The sequence below is a fragment of the Branchiostoma floridae genome, chromosome 4 (genome assembly GCF_000003815.2).
Source record: "Branchiostoma floridae strain S238N-H82 chromosome 4, Bfl_VNyyK, whole genome shotgun sequence".
Lineage (NCBI taxonomy): Eukaryota > Metazoa > Chordata > Leptocardii > Amphioxiformes > Branchiostomatidae > Branchiostoma > Branchiostoma floridae.
The window spans coordinates 19132323-19149981 of record NC_049982.1 but is presented as its reverse complement, the minus strand read 5'-3'; the positions used below and the strand labels follow the sequence as shown (position 1 = coordinate 19149981).

Below are 17659 nucleotides of genomic sequence, written 5' to 3'. Positions count from 1 at the left end.
TTGGGCCACTGCCTTTTGTAACGATATAATGATGTAGCGAGTAATAGTTAGTAATGTATGATTCATTACTAACGGTTCCTAAAGCCCCCTTTACAAATCAAGAATTTAGCTCGGCCGAGTTGTTGGCGAGCTCCAAATGGACATTTTCTGCCGGAGTATGACCGGCGCTTTGGCGATTATGCGGACCTCGAGCGAATTTTTGCAGCTCGGCCGGCGTTTGCGGGGCACTTGCAGTTGCGCTTAATTTCAGCGAGGCCTCGGCGGCGAGTATTGAGCTCGGAGAGCACGTCAATTGGTTGCCTGTAGCTCGACCGGAGCTTGTCCGAGCAATGGCCAAGACTTAGCCAATACTCGGGCGGCAACCCGACGGTTTTTGACTCTCATTTTTTCGGTCGGAGTTTGCCCGAACTCTTAAGCCTCGCGCCAGACTTGTTCGGGCTTCCTGCAATAACCGGACGATATTCCGTACGGGCTAGCGTTGTGCTGGTGTCGCTGGGAGCTTGGGAGGGCACCGGCAGAATTTTATCTGTCACCTAATCAATTTGACACGTGCCCTTTGTTTTGGCCTTTCATCTTTAATAAAAAGTTTGTTCCGAAATATAAGATAAATAAAGACTACTGTATGAACTTTTCTAAAAAAAAAACTGCGTACCTTTTATTTATATTGGGCAATTGGACATCAAGACAGTACTTCCTATCTATTTTGTTTGCTATAGGTTTGAATGTGTTAGATCATATATTATTCATGTCTAAAGCCTTCCAGTCTGAAACTCAGACGGCCTTTGCCGGCCTTCGCTCGAGATTCGCCCAAGGTTCGCCCGAGGTTTGCCCGAGGTTCGCCCGATGTCAGCTTTATCAATATCATTGTATTATGGTGAATCAGACTGGTTTGTTCACTTTATGGCTCTTGCGGTAGTTTTCGGATTGGTGTCACAACATTCCTGTTGATATCATTGTTTTCAGTGTGCCCGTCCACTCCACTCATGTCCTACATATATCCTTCAACTCAGAAATTGAATTTTACACAAATATTGGCTTTTTACAAGGTTAGTCAGTTCTGACTTCGTCCATGTTCAAGACATAGTATAATCTCATCAACAAATTATAATCAGTTGTCTTGGACGGACGTCGGACGGGCTCCGTCCATTTGTAAACGGGGCAGATTTTCAGCGAAAAATACAGCCGATACTCGGGCGATGTTGAAATTCGGCGAGCTGTGACCGATCTACAAATTCGGCCGGCGTCCGCATGAATTGTAAAGCCGGCTTTACGGTACATACAATTCAAAAGAACCGCAATGTGATGTGATGCTTATCATGCAAATTAATTTTCAGAATTGATTAGGAAACGTTCATAAATCCACTGCATTCCATGTGTGGTACTTTCAAAGTTGCCACATATGTAACTGAGAAAGAGAGTAAGAGGTAATTAAAGACTTTGAAAGAGAATAAGTCAAGAATGAATCAAAGGATCTTCATGATTTTTGGTATGCTGATAGCTTAAGTAATGCTTGATACAATTTGATATCAATTAATTATAACTTGGGATCTAATTTGCATAATCAATGCCGAAATTTTATAAACCAACTCCAAGCATATAATTATGAAATAAAATGAAATGAGTAACGCATTTGTCTACAGACATCATTCTACATAACAAACCTGGTTTATTTCGCAAAGGTATGTGTTCGTGGAACTCTAGTTTCCAGGACATATAGGTAATACGACGTACGATGTGACGCGTTTCTTTCTCTTTAAAGGTGTGGTCATTAAAACGGCTGAGCGCGATGGCATAAGACTGGATGGCTCTGGGATCACCCCAACTTGGACGGAGATTCCAGGCAGTGACTACTCAGCAGCGGCCGTTCAGATTGCCCAGGGAACCCACAACGTGCGGCACACCAACCCGACATCCGTCTTCTCCGTGTACCTATATGGCCATACCCCTTATGAATCTTTTGCAGCCATTGGAGGGAGTCGGCTATATTTCTACGGGGTATGTTTCAACGTTGTCTTTTCTCATTTCCTTTGAAACTCTCAGTAGGGTGACACAAGAAAGAAGTTGGAGGAGAAATGCTTACATGTCGCTGTACCTCAACTACGTCTTCCCATACCAGCAACGCCATTTTATGTGTGTAAGAGCCTGATGGTATTCGCCATGAGATCGTCTTTCGGGCAATCTTAACGTTGCCGTGCACATGTCGTACATAGTTCAGCTGTCCTGTTACGTTAGATTCTTGTCGGTAGTTAGTTCTCTCACAGCCTGCATTAAAATTCTAAAGCATCAGCATCGACGACATCCAAGGAAGAATCTTACAGCCCGTTGATACACCACGTTATCACCAACACTCCAATTACCGTGCACATGCTACACATTAACATTTTTCAATACACAAGTGGATGGTAGAGTAATAGCTTACCATATCTGTTTACAGGACCCATGTGACCCTACGGAAACTGTTTCTGGAGACGGGGTTGACAATGACTGTGACATGAAGGTCGACGAGGAGTTACGAAACGGGCTAGACGACGACGGCGACGGTCTTGTTGACGAAGATTTGGCCTCAGAAGAAGGAGATGTGGACGAATGTGCTGAGAACACCCATGACTGCGACGCCAACGCAGACTGCACCAACACGCACGGGTCCTACACCTGTCAGTGTAGACCCGGATACACTGGGGACGGTCGCACCTGCGTCATCGGTATGCTTCGTTGTTTCTTCTTTCTTTATCTCCCTCTTTAACAACTCAAGATATTGACAGGGTTTCTGATCCAATTTGTGATAGTTACATTCAGTACACTACTGGTGCCGTATTGTAACTCATATCTTCTGTGCTCTGTTTGGACAGGTGAGGGCGTATGTAAGTGCAACGGTGACACCCATTGTTACACCTTTGACTCCCGACGGCACGACTACCAAGGTATCTGCGAGTACATCCTGTTTGAGACAGATGGGTCCGGGGACTTACCAGCCCTCTCAGTCTACATCTCATTGGAACACAGGTCAGGAATAAGTTACCTCCAAGTTCGTACATGATGAATTACTCAATTAGGTAAATGATATCGCATGCCCCACAACAAAATCTTAATGTACATGGAAATGGCTCAAATATGAAATATGTTATACATAATGTAATATGATCGTCAATGTGTTCCTATAGCTAGTTGCACCAATGTGTACTTGATAACCGGAGTATTATTGTGTTCGTATGTCGTCTTTAGGAATGGAAGGACCCATGTATCGTACGTGTGGAAAGTGTCCCTCCTCATCTATGGAGTGAGATTGGATGTCCTACTGGCAAACAAGGTCCTGCTGGTAAGTTCAGCATGGATCATCGAAACCTTACGTTATAACGTTAGACAGAAAACTTGTTTTGGAATTATCTCTTTCCTTTTGATAGAAAATACCGATCAGTATGATTTAATTGATGGAGTAGGTACGGAGAGCAAATAAAGCATCAGTGTAACATTATCCAATATGTATTTAGACCATTAATGACAGTACATCTCACGTCATTTATTCAAAAGGAACACATGAACTATTTTGTATACGTATAACTAGATGTTAAAAATTCAAAGAAGAAAATTAGTTTTTCGATAACGATTTTACTACCACAAGAAAGTGTTTTGGAGACGTTTTATCATACAAATGAATATGCTGTTAATAAACGTGACTTTCACTCGGGGAAATGGAAGTACATCGTCCAGTCACGTGGTTTGTGAGCCTTACTAAATCAAGTGGTTTGAAATATGTCGGTGAAATTCTAGACATTTTGTGATTTTGATACTGTCTCCCACGGTAGTATACTAAAACAGTTTTTTGTTGGCAATATTCTCTCTGTACAGTTGGATGGCTCAAGAGTTAATCTTTGCAGCACTCTTCCACACGGACTGACTGCGAGGTTTCGTGGGAGAGGTGTTATTATAAGGACCTCTTTTGGAATGACCATAAAGGTTTTTGGAAAAAGTGGTGTAAAGGTAAGTGCCAAAGGCTTCTCCTTTGGGTTTTTACATCCCTCTACTTCTACGTAACATCGACAATAATTCCTTTATGAAAAGAATAGTTCATTACGTTGAACGTTGAATTAACAGGGAATCTTACTGTCTTCTCTGCAAACCATTTTAAAAGTGCGCATGCCGTGACCATGATAACCCAATATGTACCTTATACTCTTTCAAGGATGACAAGTGATTTCATAGGTAATTCAACAGAAAAATTTGCCATGAGCTCTACATTCACTGATGCATTCTACAGCTGAACGTGCCGGGCACATATCGTGGTACTTCCAGAGGCATCTGCGGCAACTGGAACGGCGATGCGAGTGATGACAACCTGAAGCCCGATGGGACAGCAGCAGCTAATACACCTGAATTCGGAGATAGCTGGATTTCACCAGCCGAGTATGTGGAGTCTTTTACAGTACATAGAATTAGTCATTGGCTGAGTTTTTTGTATCCAAAACTCAACGCTTCGCCATGCAGGGTTTGTGTCTCTTTCATTGAATCAATGCATTTTTTACCAAACTGTTTTGTGCCATTCTTCTTATATGATTGCCACATGAAAACAATCCTAGGGACGTTACAACAACACAAAGATTTGAGCTCGTTTAATGTCAGTAACCATTCTTACAGCTGCGGCACGACAACAACCCCAGTCGACCCGACCGATGGTTGCGACATCGCGAGGATGGAAGCGCTCTGTAACCTCATCCGTGACGCTGCAGGTCCGTTTGCAGCAGGTCATGGCTCCATAACACCAACTTCCATATTTGAAGACTGTGTGTACGATACGTGCGCAACAGATGGAAGTCCAGATGAGGTGAGGGGTCCTTAAACATAAAATCAAAAGTAGAGTAAACCTGTTACTATCAGCCAGCATATGAGATAGGATCCCCAGCAGCGTCCGCAGAGACTGCAGTGAAAATGGTCTCTATAAGCTTCTAGGCTCGATCGTTGTCACAACTACGTTACAACATTCAAGAACACTTCGCAGTTGTGAACCATTGATTAGTCCCTGAAATGGAAGACTATGTAGAGCTTTATAGTATATTCTATCAATTGCCTCCTTGGCTCTTATTTGCGTCATACTTATGATTGTTTGAAGCTGAGGGATGGTAAAAAAGTAGTGAACGTGCTGCCAGCCATACATAGTAAGTTGAAATAACAGATCTAAAAACGTGCATGTCCATCTCTTAGATTTTCCTTGTGTTCAGCTTAAGCCTAGCCTGGAATCCAGCCGTGTTGTGCTTTGGTCGCTCTGCTTCCTTGCGAACACGTCTGGCATTCGTTAGCATTGGAACGATCGGTCCTTACGTCACTAATGCGGGAAAGATAGAAGTCGTGTTCCGTTCGATTACGAACTGTAAACATGATTCTGTGTGTTCGATTTCCACCTTGGTGGTGCTTTGCGAAGGGGGCTTGGAGCCAACAGCCAATCAGAAATCGCGCACATAAAGTGTGCGAATATTCAAATGCCGATCGTTCCAATGCTAACGAATGCCAGACGTACTGGCAGGAGCAGAGCGACCAACGCACAGTACGACTGGATTCCAGGCTAGCTTAAGCCCCCTTCAAGGGAACAAAGGTTCATCTGAATAGAGCCAGCCAATTTTTGATTATTGTAGAGTAGATTTTGCCTTCTACCTGTACCTAGCCCGTCGAGGCATGAATGTACAATAAAGGTCTTTCATTCATTAAAACCGATTATTTTCTCTGCTATGCAGGTTTGTGAAGCGGCTGCCTTTTATGGTCTTGAGGTCCAGCTGGCAGGGGCAACTGTATCAGTTTGGAGAACTGAAGTATTCTGCCGTAAGTATGTCAATTATATAATTGCAACATCAAATACAATATCATAAAACATAACGGTTGCAGTGCGCTCTCTTTGTGGTGGTATCATTCCAACTTTTATCACAGGTTAACTAGCATATATAGTCATCTGGTGTAGATAGAGTAGAGTAGAGTAGAGTAGAGTAGAGTAGAGTAGAGTAGAGTAGAGTAGAGTAGAGTAGAGTAGAGCAGAGTAGAGTAGAGTAGAGTAGAGCAGAGTAGAGTAGAGTAGAGTAGAGTAGAGTAGAGTAGAGTAGAGTAGAGTAGAGTAGAGTAGAGTAGAGTAGAGTAGAGTAGGGTAGGGTAGAGTAGAGTAGAGTAAAGTAGAGTAGAGTAGAGTAGAGTAGAGTAGAGATGCAAGGGACACCACTAGTTACTCATTCGACATTATCCCAATATATGACAGAGCATAATACAAGTCTACGATACTCAACAACACATGTGTGTAGATAACATAAATAACCTTAAATTTCATTTCGCAGAACCAAACTGCCCCGTCAACATGCATTACCAACTCTGCGGGACGGCATGCCCGGCTACCTGTACAGACACCGGCGCACCTGACGCGTGCGCGCAGCCCTGCATGGAGGGATGTTTCTGTGACGAGGGTTACGTGCTGTCTGGTGATACCTGCGTGTCGATTTTTGACTGTGGGTGCATCCACGATGGATTCTACTACGATGTGAGTGTCCGTGAAAGTTACTAGATTTGCGTCGTTAAAACGCCACGGTTGACAGGACTACATCGCGTCGTATATCAAACAGATTGCACTGTTATGTCTTGCAATGGTTGATGTGGATATATACATGGTACCTTATATATGATCTGTGCACGTATTATCATATGATCTCATATGTAATCGCAGACATTTATGATGAATTGTAAATGTGTGTTCTGACTATATGAATGTATATTTTGATCAATATGCGAACCAAACCATCCATTCCTTACCTTCTGCAGGTGGGAACTACTTGGTTCACGGCAAACTGTGCGGAGCAGTGTACCTGTAACGCCAAAAACGACCTAACCTGTGAGCCTGTAAGCTGCCACGCCGACGCGTTTTGTGGCGCACAGGAACAAGTCTTCGGCTGCCACTGCAACGAGGGCTTCGTTGGCGACGGAATTGAATGCAGGCGTAAGTATAAAGCTTTTGCCGACTTGTGAAACTATTCTTTATTCAGAAATAAGAAATTCGCATGGGTCACATCAGTCATAATTGGTCGAGCGTGGAGGGGAAAATATACAGGCAAACATTATACTGGATAGGACTCCATACTATTTAGTTCTAGTTTTTTTTTCTCAAGTATAGTAAAATCATGAAATAATTGACTTGAAAATTCAAATTCTTTACGTTTTTCATGGTTCAGATCATTGTAGAAAAAGGAATAGATTCAAAGGAAAACAGTCTATTATGTTTCAGTATCCTGTCTTTACCACATGTTTGTGAGGGAAGAGCGACAGATGATCAGACAGAAGTATAAAGACTTTCCATACCTAGAGAAAAAGGGACGTTTGTACTAGATGCGTCAATATATCAGCTTTTGTTCTGTATCTGTCAGCATCTTTTTCAAGCATGTGGAATTGACCAGCCCATGTCCCTGGCTCTTTGCAGCACCGGGCCGCTGTCCGGCCGGGTGGACGGAGTACGGGCTGTCGTGTTTCCAGGTGGTGCAGACTGAGGTCACCTGTGACGAGGCCGGACCTTCAGCAGCAGCCATGGATGCCAGACTGGCTATCATACGGTACGCACCCAGGTTTTGTTGAATCGGCGAGTTTATGTATGTGTGTTTATAAATATTTGTGGCCAGCATACATATTGAGAAGACAAAGGTCATAGCGTGTGGCATATTTCCTTGTCACTACCGAAGAATTTTCAATTTTTTACCTTTTGTCCTGAATATGCTATGGTCTTGATTTCTTGATGTCATGTAGCTTTTAGTGTCGGTAGGAAGTGGTGTAAGTTTGTCGCCCCCTAGTTCCTGACTGTTCATTGATCCATCTGAAAAGTAGGGGAGACAAATGTTATAATCGACGACATAGTTGCGTAAATACTGATGTTGTCTTATTTCCTGAAGCAGATGTACATGTTACCCAGGACCATTGACAGTCTAGTGGGGCGAAAATGCGGGTTGCGTTAGTGTATTACTGTCACCTCAAGTTTTCTGCTCTCCTACGTTGTAGGGACGAGGCGATGCATACGTTTGCTGCTGGATTGATGAGTGCTGTAAGTGAAAGTGCGACCTACTACATCGGTTTGAGCGACCGGGTGTTGGAGCTAGCTTTCTATTGGTCCGACGGCTCGTACCTGAGGTCCTACAACAGATGGGGGGCTGGGTACCCTGGCGCTTGGGACCGGGACAACAACTGTGTCTTCTACTACTTCGCCAACGGTGCCTGGTGGTGGCGTGTAGGGGGAGGATCGATGTACTGCCTGGTCGAGCGTTGTGAGTAGAGATTTCCTTTAGATATGTTTCATATCTTTAAAGTGATGTCAAGGCTTCTGACATTGGAGTTGATCACTTACAAAAGTAGTCATTGATTGAAGAAAAAGTGTTATAACTTATTCATACGTGACTGATGAACCTTTTCAACGATAGTTTAATGTTTCTGTCATATACATATTGATTCATGTGATTCATATGCAAATTTAAGGCAATATTCTACGGAGACAATGTTCTACCTGTCTTAGGTCAACTACTATCATGTTACGTAGATCAAATGCATGAGCTTAATCTGAGACTTTTGTTGCAATCTGAAGTCCGAATCAATTATCAAAGCTAATGTTTATGTCGTGAACGTTTCGCTAAGCTAAGCATTTTTCCTTTGTTTTCTAGACTTTTTCTGCCCAGAGGGTTGGCACATGTGGGGCGGCAGCTGCTACTATGCCTTCTCCTTCTCATATTCGTGGGACGAAACATGGACGTTCCTGAACTCAGCCGAGAACTATTACTCCAGCATTGTGATGATCAACAGTCAGGAGGAGAACGACTATGTCTACGACATGGTTGGAAATGGGTACCGAATCGGCGCGTATAGACGGGTAAGTAGATTATAAAGATATACCTTAAGTTGTGAAGACATGCTCTACAAAGTATATGACTTTATTATTAAGTGCCTATCATTAGTATTAACCCTAGTTACGGCTGAAGTGGTGTGGACAGCAACTAGACAATGATAGTGCAATACAGTCATGTTCATTTTACTTGTGGTACAGAACGGTTACTGGTACTGGAGGTGGTGGTACCGGTGGTACCGCTATTACTGGTGGTACTACATCTACTGGTTCAACTGGCAGCCTGGAGATCCTAACAATGGTGGGGACTGTGCCGTGTTCAGTCCACAAGGTAATTTTCATATCTATCATCTATTATTACAGTATTTACTGGTTTATACTTGTGTGAAAAGGAAATCACTTGTAGGCTTACCGCATATCTTTTTATCTATTTCTCATCTTTAGTTTATATTTCTATTTCACATTTGATCATGTATCAATTCAACAACAATGTTGTGTTACATCATTAATCAATTAATTGACACGTTTATTAAGAATTCTGTTATGTTTTCTTGTAACTCAAAGGTTTTTGGGAAGATGACGATTGTACCGGCGGTCGACCATTCTGTGCTGAGATGGGTAAGAACAAGTACACTTTATAAACTACATACTTACCGCGTAACCTGTGCGACCAGATGCTTCTCCTACTGCGTCTTTGCAGTGATAGCGATTGTCATGTTTGATCTGATCACAACAGTAACTACGTCATCCCAATCATATCCATATCATTAAATCTGCCAATAACATGTGGTTTGTAATTGAATCACATATCATTATACCATAAATATAATAAACGTAACGTTTGATGTGCTCTTGATCATCAATATGTTTATCCCTGTCTTCGTGATTGTTATGTTCTTCGTAAGACACATTACATTGATGGCTGTATGACTAACTTCTGACAGCATTCTGACGGGTGTATGTTTTGTCTGATTAACAGATATAAATGAGTGTAATTCGAACCCATGCGGTCCGAACTCCCGGTGTATCAACCACCCTAACGGCTACACGTGTGAGTGCATCCCGGGCTGCATGGGAGAAGGCTGCAGAGGTGAGGATCTGTCTCAACGGCAATATGACAATCATCTAAAACGTTTCCTTAATGAAGTCGCAAATGTTATACTAAGTGACTTTTTTGTACGAGTAAGAAATTTGGAGCTCTTCCCAGACGATTGCCTTGTTGATTTTTTTCAGGACTTAACGATCATCCATAGCAAAAATGTAATATTATGACGGAATAACACATTTTAATTTTTCATAAATGGCAGCAAAATAAGTTCTAATCAATGTCACCTGGGCAAACAACAGTGATAGTTAATGAAACTGAAGAATAAATGTATAAACCGTGTAGAATTGCTATTATAGTCCTAGACCCAAAAGTATGAATCTAAACACCACGTAAAATTTCTCGTCTTACACTGTTTCCCTCCCTCCTCTGTAGCATCCGGAAACTGCTGGGTTGTGACCGGCTCTCACTACTTCCAGTTCGACGGCAGCAGAGTGGACTTCCTGGGCTCCTGCAGCTACGTCCTGGCCCGGTACACAGGCAGCTCGGGACGGCTGACCAGATTCTCGGTGACGTCAGGGAACGAGTACAGGGACGGGTTCACGGACGTGCCGTACCTGAGCTGGGTCTCCCTGTCTGTGGACGAAACCACCATCACACTCCGCAGGGGAGGTGCTGTGGAGGTAAGACGGGCAGCAATTTATACACGCGGAAGTCTTAGGATTTACAGACACGCAAACATTGAACGTGGGAGATATTTTTGACATACCAATATTGTATAAATTTAGAATCTACTTGTAGGTTAATGTAACTAGACAGTAGTCCTGTATAATGCTTTGCCTTACATTGTATCTGTTAGAATTGTTGTGCAATAAACATTGACAAGACTTCACTTAATAAACTGAGCGATGCTCTTTCATACTGGGACAAACATCGAGGTAAAAACCTGAAATATGATGGTTGAACGTACAAGTGTATGAACGACAGGTTTAGAGGTTAAGTGTGTAATATGTACTGAACACTAGTACTGATAGCCAGTTGCTTCTACAGTTTAATGGTCGACCAAGGAACACTCCATTCTACGTTGGACGCACGATGGCGGTGAGGCGCTCGGGATACTTCGTTCGGATATCCACCACCTTTGGTCTGCTTGTGGAGTATGATGGCGATCGGTAGGTGTCCATGTGTGCTTCATCAATTTGTTTTCGAACTGATAGTCACAGGATGGGCGTATACATGCCGTTATTGTAGAGAAAGTAGAGGTTCCACAATAGCGTTTGATATGGAGATTATGTTACCAAATTGGAGAATTCCAAAGAAACAATATCAAAGATGTTACACAAGTTTCATCAACATGTTTCAAAATATCCCTACGATACTTTTGAGCCAGTATGGAGCTTGGTACATACAAAACTTTCCTTCTTGTGTGAACCTTCAGTTCACTGACTCAAACAACCTTTAGTGGAGCTCTTTGACAAATTTTTCGTATACATGCGCCTGCAGTGCTGTTCACGTGGAGCTGAGTTCGGACTATGGTAACGCCGTGGAAGGCATGTGTGGAGACTTCAGCGGAGACGATACCGGGGATTTGGAGAATCCTGACGGGGCTGATGCTGGCAATGCGGCGGCTTTTGGGGACAGCTGGCGTTCAGACGGGTGAGATGGGATTTCATTATCATCTGCGATATCTTTGCTGAAATTAGCTTTTTTTCAATGGCGTTCTTGCTACTACGTTACCATTGATTTTATACATTGATGTGTATATTTCTTTTAAATCGGATAAAATCAGCCTTCTGCATTTCAATGGAGATTACGTGTATGCATCTCTGGATTTGAACTTTGAAGTTCACTTTTATAAAACGCTTCAATGCAATGTGTGGAAGCGAAACGCAGGCAGATGCCAGCTTTAACGACGTATTTTCAAGGATGTAGAGATAATTATCGGCACTTCACAATCAGGGTCATCCTTATCACCAGTCAAGATCACGTCGTCTCTTGTGATGTCACTTTGAGTCTCTTTTAGTTCTGGTCCAATCCGACTCAACTATGGTAACTGATGATTTTTCGTGGTTTGTTTTGATCTTTCATGCTACCCAGATGTCCGAGTGGAACCCCGAATGTGTACCCATGGGACGGATGCGACACCAGTCCATACGCTAGTACCTGCAGTATAATAACTGACACCGCTGGCCCCTTCGGTCCATACCTTCAAGCACTCTTCGCCAACACGGTTTATGAAGCTTGCCTGTTGGACCAGTGTGTCTCGAATGGCGACGACGACCAGAGATGCTCCAACATTCAAACCTTCGCAGCCATGTGTTCTTCTGTGGGCTGGGTGGCCGTGGACTGGGCAACTCCTGCATCTTGTTGTAAGTATTACAATTAACTTTTGCCGCGCTGTATAGAACTAGGATTGTGGTTTCCGCTTGGTTGGTCACCACAGTAGCTGAGAGGTATCTGCACCCTGCTTTAGCTGCAACACCCCTTATAATTCTCTTTTCAAAACGTTTCTTGTTTAAGAAGTACTCCAACTGTTTTGCCGCTGCTAATACGTTGCCCAGATGCAAATGGGGACAATATCTGTCGGTATGCAAACCTATTTTTCCGAAAGAGGGCCCGGAAGAAAGAACCGCGCAGCTGCAATAGGTTTAAAACCAGGCTACGACACTTTAACAATTTAACGTAGCGATCTTAAAGCAGGAAGTAAGACATTTCTGGACATGCTAAGTGGACAAGTATGGCATGTGATTTTGGACACTGTGATGGGGTCAAACATGTGAAGATTCCTTTCAACAGATTAAAATGAAAATCAATTAGTAAAGTTACAGCAGAATAAGTTGATTCTAATAAGACTTTGAAATATGAAATAATAAGGAAGTGCTCAGTTTTGACACGCAACTTTTGCTTTGCTTTACATCCCCAGCTCGCGACTGCCCTGCCAACAGCCAGTTCGAGACCTGTGCACCGATCTGCCAGAGCACGTGTGCCGACTCGGAACCACAGCAATGCGGGCGGTGTCGCGGGTCTTGTGTCTGCGACGAAGGTTTCGTGCTGAGCGGGAACGAATGCGTTCCCCTGAGCGACTGTGGTTGTACAGATGACAATGGCGTCTACTACTCGGTCAGTCTATAGTCTTTAACTCAAGCAACCTTTTTGAAGCATTGTTGATTTTCTACCCTCGACAGATGTGCGCTCATAATGCTGCTCATTTTATGTTTCCCCCCAGCTTTGGAATCCATTTGGAAAACTGATTTTACATCCGTGAACAGTTTTATCATGCTCATTTCTAAATCAAAGGATACCAAAATTCATGTTTGTTTAAGGAGCCAAACATACAGAAGTAGCTAATATCCAATCTGGTAGATATTGAAACATGTTCAAGAAATATTTAATTGTTTTTAGAAGAACTCATTCATCACAATCATTTACCTTTCTTTTCAGAACAACCAAGTTTTCACGGACACAGACTGCTTGAGAATCGGCACATGTGCCAACGGCGAGATAACCTACACGGACCTGACCTGTCATGACTACGCCTACTGTGGCACCTATGAGGGCGTGTATGGATGTCACTGCGAGAGCGGCTACATAGGAGATGGAGTGACAAGCTGTTCACGTAAGCTGACAAAGGCTTTGATAACATGTCAAATAAGAAGGGGCATGTTATTGTGCCAAGTTTGGTAAATATCTTAAACATCAAATAGATGGTAATATTTCATAACCGGTAAAGAACACCAAAGGCATATATCACAGTCTCTTGTCTTAGTCTCACAACTGCCATGTTCTTTCTATAGTTGATCCCGGAGACTGCCCAGATGGGTTCGTGCCATATGCGTTCTCCTGTTTCAAGGTGACCACAGATACAAAATCCTATGAAGACTGTGCCGCAGAGGCTGCAGCCGCTTCTGTAAACGGTACTGGAAGGTAGGTACACTTCTGTTTATACACAATCCCCGATTGACTATAGCTAGGGCTCGGACAGAGAACCAGTAGACGTATGTTGCCTGGTGTATTACGCGAGGTTACTCACAATAATATTTTTTTGTGTGAACTCACAGACTCGCCCTCATCTCGGACCAGGGCACCCATGACTTCGTGTCAACTCTTGTATCCAGTGCCAATGCTCACTGGTTTGGCCTCGACGACAGGGTAAGCTTTGCGAATTGTTATGCGACTTTCTTATACTCTTTTCATCATAGACCTCCAATTCATCTTCACGATTGACAAGATTGAGCATTGTATTTGCATAACAACGTGTATCTGATCCACTGAATCTGCTTTATGGATGTTACATATCTCCTTCCTGTTTTCAGAATGTCGAGGGCCTGTTCACCTGGAGTGATGGGTCTTACCTGGGTGCCTTCAACCTGTGGGGTTCTGGTGCACCTGGTGGTAATGGCGACTGCGTGTCCTACCCTGCCGGTGCCTCCACATGGCAGGACGCAGACTGTAGTGATAATGCAGCCTGCATCATCGAAATACGTGAGTACAGCCAAGCGTTATGGTCGTGGGCACATCGAAACAGACAAATGATATCTTGTCATTAAGCTTTCTTTCCTGTCTCACATCTCGTCATCCAAAGGCCAGTACAGTAGAAGCCGCTTAATTGCACGGCCTATTTGCCACTGCATTTCGTGCAATTATCCGGCTGGTGCAATAATGCGAAGTTATCTAGCTGGACCGCACCGGTTTGGGATTTTGGGATTCCGTGCAGATAACAGAAGTGTGCGTTAATCCAGTGTGCAATGAACTGGCTTCTACTGTATTTCAAAACATGATAATTTGTTTAATCCAGGTAACCCTTGTCCCTCTGGCTGGGTTGAGCGGCGGGGATGGTGCTACAAGTACTTCCAAGGTGGCCGAAACTACGAGGGCGCTGGAGAGAAATGCCTCGAAAATTACGGCTCCGTCATCACTACTATCGCGGACTTCGACGAAAACACGTTCGTGTTGAACAAAGGCGGCCCTGGGTGGGTGTCAGGGGACGCGGGATTCACGGGATTCGAAGATGATGATGACGACGAAGAGGGTTGCCCCTATCAATACCTCAGCTTTGGTGGTAAGCTGTATGTTATACATTGAAATAACTATATACTATCTTTGATTAAGGCTTGTTAATCGTTTCTTGACTCACGATAGGGATTTTTGCGCTGTTAATGTAGTTTAGATCTCACACTACTGTTCAGTACGCATGCGTGGATCGAGTCCTGTGGGTCGTGGTACTGGCTAGTGGAAGAGTAGTCTAAAGTAGGGACTGAAACTTAATATACATTGTTTCTGTGTACGCGTGTGTGTGCGTGATTCTTTCCCTGAGTAAGGAAAGTAAACATGTCCTGTATATCCCTGCACCTATTTTCATTCTATTTATCTATCTACTTAATTGGCTATTCATCAGCACGCACAGCCATGGTAGCTCATTTTAGAGCTTAGAGGCCTAGGGTAATCCAATAATTTCGAACGATAGTTAGACCATGGCAATATGCCCATGGCTTCTTCGAAGTGTTTATCAAATGTAAGTTTTGATTTTGTTCTAAGCATTATATCCCAATCCTTATCTAGGCCAACAAGCCCAGACCGCTATGGCATGTGAACATAGTGACCTGACTCTGACCTGCAGCGAGGGTTACGAAGTGGCCATCGAGTCTGCAAACTATGGCCGAACAGATGGAACTGTATGTACACATATCTCTCCACGTGTTTATGTGAACGAAGACACCTGGAGTTAGCAAAAAATTTACTTAGAATAATTTGTGAGCTACTGATTTAAAGTACAGAAAAATTTACATAAAGATGACAGGAGAATGGACAACACGAAGAACAAATCTAATATTTACTTGGAAGTTGTGTTATCGCTCCATATCGAAGCATGTTGTTTTTTTATTGAAATATTATCAATTCTGGATGTTTCTGTTTTAATTATCATATACCGTCAATGTGCCATTGTGATATAAAAATATCATTGTGTCTTACCTGCACTGAGCAGATACAAAATCATTGTCATTACGTACAATGACCAAATACCAAAGACAGGTGAAAACTTGACGTAGACCCCATCCTGAAATAAGCAATGTACATGTACAATGTAGTGGATCATTGCCAGCCTAATATCTCAATCAGAAATTTCGATAGAGGGTGCACCGATCTAGTACTATACGTGATGTGTAAGATTATGTACCTTAAAGATCAATTCTAACTCCTACCCCTTTACGTTTCCTAGACGTGCCCACACCAGGCCATGTCAGACACCAACTGTTTGGAGCCTAACAGTGTAGCCATAGTCAGGGCACCCTGCAGGGATAGATCGACGTGTACCATCTCAGCTAGCAACAGTGTTTTTGGAGACCCGTGTTACGGAACCTACAAGTACCTAACAGTAGAGTTTTTCTGCAGGAAGAAGTCGGGTATGATTTGTGTACATTTTCTTTCTGTGAGACACTGGATGCATCAATGGGGAACGTTACGGTGTAATATTCAGTCTCTTCTGTTAGCATTTAAGCTCAAGTTGGAACTCAAGGGTGAATATTCCTTACAAAATAAAAATAAAATGTAAGAACCAGTACTTTTCCAATCTGATGCGTAATTTTCTCTATGCGGCCACAAAGGATATTAATGTTATAATTCATATGCAATTATTTCTTGATTTGACTATCAAGTTGGTAAACGCATTATATGCCAATGGCAGATCATTGTTCTAATCCTAAGTATGGTTTTTGATGTCTTATGAAAGAGGCTGAAAATCTGAAACACATGATAACTCTCTTCAAACATAGGTCTGTGGCGAAGGGAATCATGCCAACGGTGGCTTCCATACACGTGTGAACTTGGTAGGTTTCAATGTCTCCTAAAGATAAACATATAAGACAGAACACTTTCATATGCCACATATCTGGTTACCTTAGTGTTGTTAAATCTGAACATGTGCAGGGTGTGCAATTAGTAGCCTTTGAACCAGAGACGACAAACAAATGAAGTAGATGTACATGTAGTCTATATATACGAATGCTTTTCTCAAATTTCACCGGACATACTTTCCATAACATTGAAATGACTTATCTGTTGAATTGAGCTTGTACACACTGACAAATGTATAGTAGCGATTGACCAACTCTTCATGATGCAAGAATTAATAGTAGATTTCGAATTCACTTCTTTCCCATCTCTAAATCGTCACGCAGATGTTAATGAATGTGCGAGCGGTGATAATGACTGTGACGACAACGCTGTGTGCAGCAACACTCCCGGCAGCTACACGTGCGCCTGTAAGATAGGATACACGGGAGATGGCATCAGCCCGGACAGTGGAGGCAGAGGATGTGTCTGTACGTACTCATGCCAGCTACTGCACAACTTACACTCTCAGGTCCCAAACAAAGTAGACAGTAACTGGCATTCTTACTCGTTCTGCAGATGTCTGTTACCGTAACTGAATCTTTGTTTGAGTCCAATGTTCTAAAAATGGGAAGTTCAGTTTCAATAGTCACATATCATCAGCCATTCAATCAGTCAATAAACCTATCAACCAACCAATCGTTGTTGCACAATGATTGTCATGTGTGAAATGTCTGTCGGGTTTCTTTTTTGATGAATATATTTTCTCAATTGCAGCCCGCGGTCTCTGTACTGTTAGGGGGAACACGCACGTGAATACATTTGATGGCCATAGCTTTACATACAATGGAAAATGCTATTACAACTTGGCAGCATTCTCCCAAAGAGTCGACGATCTGACGAGATGGCGGGTAAGGCTCTAGCTCTCTTGACTAATCTCTAATCTC

At 42.9% G+C, this 17659-nt stretch overlaps 1 protein-coding gene across 1 annotated transcript in view; it reads left to right on the top strand.

Moving 5' to 3' along the window:
* The window catches only part of LOC118413444 (IgGFc-binding protein-like), a 59404-nt gene that overhangs the window by 17958 nt on the left and 23787 nt on the right, over positions 1-17659 (top strand). The window contains exons 13-43 of the mRNA XM_035816826.1: positions 1760-1995; positions 2435-2702; positions 2850-3003; positions 3223-3316; positions 3847-3978; positions 4256-4401; positions 4633-4819; positions 5724-5808; positions 6309-6508; positions 6787-6961; positions 7439-7568; positions 8008-8270; positions 8661-8866; positions 9041-9170; positions 9404-9457; positions 9819-9929; positions 10320-10567; positions 10935-11056; positions 11388-11540; positions 11982-12253; positions 12808-13004; positions 13326-13500; positions 13679-13808; positions 13943-14033; positions 14198-14366; positions 14680-14943; positions 15444-15556; positions 16102-16285; positions 16655-16708; positions 17060-17203; positions 17490-17623. Of these exons, the coding sequence (XP_035672719.1) occupies positions 1760-1995; positions 2435-2702; positions 2850-3003; positions 3223-3316; positions 3847-3978; positions 4256-4401; positions 4633-4819; positions 5724-5808; positions 6309-6508; positions 6787-6961; positions 7439-7568; positions 8008-8270; positions 8661-8866; positions 9041-9170; positions 9404-9457; positions 9819-9929; positions 10320-10567; positions 10935-11056; positions 11388-11540; positions 11982-12253; positions 12808-13004; positions 13326-13500; positions 13679-13808; positions 13943-14033; positions 14198-14366; positions 14680-14943; positions 15444-15556; positions 16102-16285; positions 16655-16708; positions 17060-17203; positions 17490-17623 (5021 nt within the window). The remainder of the gene's footprint in view (positions 1-1759; positions 1996-2434; positions 2703-2849; positions 3004-3222; positions 3317-3846; positions 3979-4255; positions 4402-4632; positions 4820-5723; positions 5809-6308; positions 6509-6786; positions 6962-7438; positions 7569-8007; positions 8271-8660; positions 8867-9040; positions 9171-9403; positions 9458-9818; positions 9930-10319; positions 10568-10934; positions 11057-11387; positions 11541-11981; positions 12254-12807; positions 13005-13325; positions 13501-13678; positions 13809-13942; positions 14034-14197; positions 14367-14679; positions 14944-15443; positions 15557-16101; positions 16286-16654; positions 16709-17059; positions 17204-17489; positions 17624-17659) is intronic.